At 46.7% G+C, this 2,592-nt stretch overlaps 1 protein-coding gene across 1 annotated transcript; it reads left to right on the forward strand.

Annotated features, from left to right (window-relative positions):
* Nucleotides 1-705: 705 nt before the first annotated feature.
* LOC139470691 (angiomotin-like) lies at nucleotides 706-1,757 on the forward strand. Its single transcript, XM_071252930.1, has 2 exons — nucleotides 706-1,193; nucleotides 1,688-1,757. The coding sequence occupies exons 1-2, from the start codon at nucleotides 706-708 to the stop codon at nucleotides 1,755-1,757; spliced, it is 558 nt and encodes a 185-aa protein (XP_071109031.1).
* Nucleotides 1,758-2,592: the final 835 nt, after the last annotated feature.

A 2,592-nucleotide genomic window follows, 5' to 3' on the forward strand; every position in this document is an offset into this window, starting at 1 on the left:
GATACACAAACAAATACTGAAAGCTCTCAACATCTCTTGGCTTATTCAACGACATTGCGTGAGGAGATGATAGATCACTGAGAGGAGCCCATGCACACTCAATGACCCAAGCAACTCCGCTGCTAGGCTGACGTCACATCGCCGGCTGATCTTGCAACAAAATTCCACAGATCACGTCATTGAGTATTGTGACGTAATTGTAAACTTTGTGGTTCAGGTCCCGTTTCACAAGGCGATCGTATTGTAGCGCAACGGCAGTTGTAGTGAGTGAGTGAGTTGGGTTTTACGCCGCTTTTAACAGTATTCCAGTTATATCATTGCGTGTCAGCTTAATGTGGGAGGAAAGCCCGAAGTGATGCAGCTCTCAGACGTTTACCACTTCGGTGAAACCCACGAGCACGGGTATGGTGCTGACAAACATAGAAACATAATCTAGGCGAACCTGGATTCGAACCCACAATCATAGGTTTCTGGCGTGTCCAAGGGACGCAACTCTGCACAGCGAATCGCGGCGCCTTAGACGACTGGGCCACCCGTGCCCCCCCCCCCCCCCACCCAAAATTGGTATTACATGGGAGCGATTTTAGTATTCTATATACGTCTTATGGAGTGCAAATATGTTGTCATATAATAAATGTACCTTTTCTTTTCATGTCAATATTTCATTAAAACTAAAAAATATTTCAGCACTGGTGGCGGTGATCTATGCCCACCATCACCACCACCACCGCCATCATCGGCACCATAGACATCATCACCACCACCACCGTCATCATCGACATCATGGACACCACCACCATCATCACCACCGTCATCATCGACATCACAGACATCATCACCATAGACACCATCGCCATGGAGGACACCATCACCACCACCACCATCACCACCATCACTATCACAGCAGCGGCAGCAGCGGCGGTAGCAGCAGTAGCAGCAGCAGTGAGAGCGAGAGCTCCAGCAGTAGCGAGGAGATCATCATCCACCACCATCACTCCTCCGGCGGGTCTTCTTCCTCAGGGTCATCCGGTTCTTCTGGTTGCTCTAGCTGCGGAGGGTCATCTGAGTCGTCATCCTCTTCATCCGAGGACTACCCCATCCCCATCCCTGTTCCCATCTCCCACGGCGGCGGCAGTCACAGCCACACCAACTACCTCCCCATCATCCTCACTACAACCGGATAATATGTTCTCGTAAGTTGTGTAAATGAAGTAGTGGATAAAGTGTTAGATGGTGTATGACTTATTGTTCTATCATCTAAAGGTACTTGTAGCTCTGAAGCATTTGCTGGTGAATATCATTATGCAGTAATCAAGGAAAACTCAATGTTATCAGAGTGGCACTAATAATTGATGAACTTATGACTTCATGAAATGAGTGAGTGAGTGAGTGAGTTGGGTTTAACGCCGCTTCTAACAGTATTCCAGTTATATCGCGGCGTGTCAGCTTAATGTGGGTGGAAAGCCCGAAGTGATGCAGGCCTCAGACGTTTACCACTTCGGTGAAACCCACGAGCACGTGTATGGTGCTGACAAATCTAGAAACATAATCGGGGCGAACCCACAATCATAGGTTTCTGGCGTGCCCAAGACGACTGGGCCACCCATACGCCCCTCATGAAATGGGGCCATGTTACCGGCATAGGCATTTTGAATTTAGTATTTATATCTCTCTCTCTCCTTTTCAGAAGCAGTGACCTCACATGGGAATGTTGCGGGCAACACACTGCCAGACAGCTGGGAGATCCATGTACATGATGTTCTATATACACCAGTAACAATAAGTGTTGTATTAAAATGTTGTTTTGGTTGTGGAAAAAATAAATAAATAAAGAATAGCAAAATCATTTTTAGTTTTTCATATTCAACTTTCCACACAATTGCTTCCAGGACTTTCATTGTAACTCTCCCATGAGACGTCAATAGGAATCTTCTGTCACACAACGTGAAGATTGTTCATGAGCTACACGACGTGGTTGTTTCCCAGCCAATCGTGTGCGGCAACGTAAAAGTATAATTCGGTATGCCGATTGCTCTTGGCGCAACACAATTATCAAGGTCAGTGAATTAAAGTGCCTTTAAGTTACTCTGAGAGCTGCCTCGGAAGTAAGCACTGAGCATTCATCATCTCGCCAGCTTGGAATGAATTTTACGATTGTAAATCTTTCCGTGGGTCATACACCACTCCAAACTGTGTCCTGATGCAATAGACCGCCTCCGTGGTCTATTGGTAGAGCGACCGCCCGAACAGCGGAAGGTCCGGGGTTCGATCCCCGGCCGTGTCATACCAAAAGACGTTAAAAGATGGTACTTGTTGTTACCCTGTCTGGCGCTCAGCATTAAGCTATAACATAGACTGGTCGACTCGGAGTCAGTATACTGTGTCTGAGTGGGGTATTCATGTTAAACTGCGGCATGGTATCTCAGTGAGCTAGCAGTATAAATCGGCATCAGTCCGGACTAGTACAATCAGCCACACAATTTTGAAACATAACACGTGCATGCACGTCGCTATATAAGTGCAATAATCTTGGACGCGACGTTAAACCCAATTTTACCTCACCTCACCTCCTGATGCAATAACTCTTTACAT

This window comes from Haliotis cracherodii, unplaced genomic scaffold (assembly GCF_022045235.1).
Source record: "Haliotis cracherodii isolate W230 unplaced genomic scaffold, xgHalCrac1.p SCAF_21, whole genome shotgun sequence".
In the NCBI taxonomy this organism is placed as follows: Eukaryota; Metazoa; Mollusca; class Gastropoda; order Lepetellida; family Haliotidae; genus Haliotis; species Haliotis cracherodii.

Bases quoted from the DNA above. Each gene is read 5' to 3' on its own strand.
- LOC139470691 (XM_071252930.1), top strand. From the start codon at position 706: ATGCCCACCATCACCACCACCACCGCCATCATCGGCACCATAGACATC. The intron at 1,194-1,687 runs GTAAGTTGTGTA...TCTCCTTTTCAG, and splicing joins CAACCGGATAATATGTTCTC to AAGCAGTGACCTCACATGGG.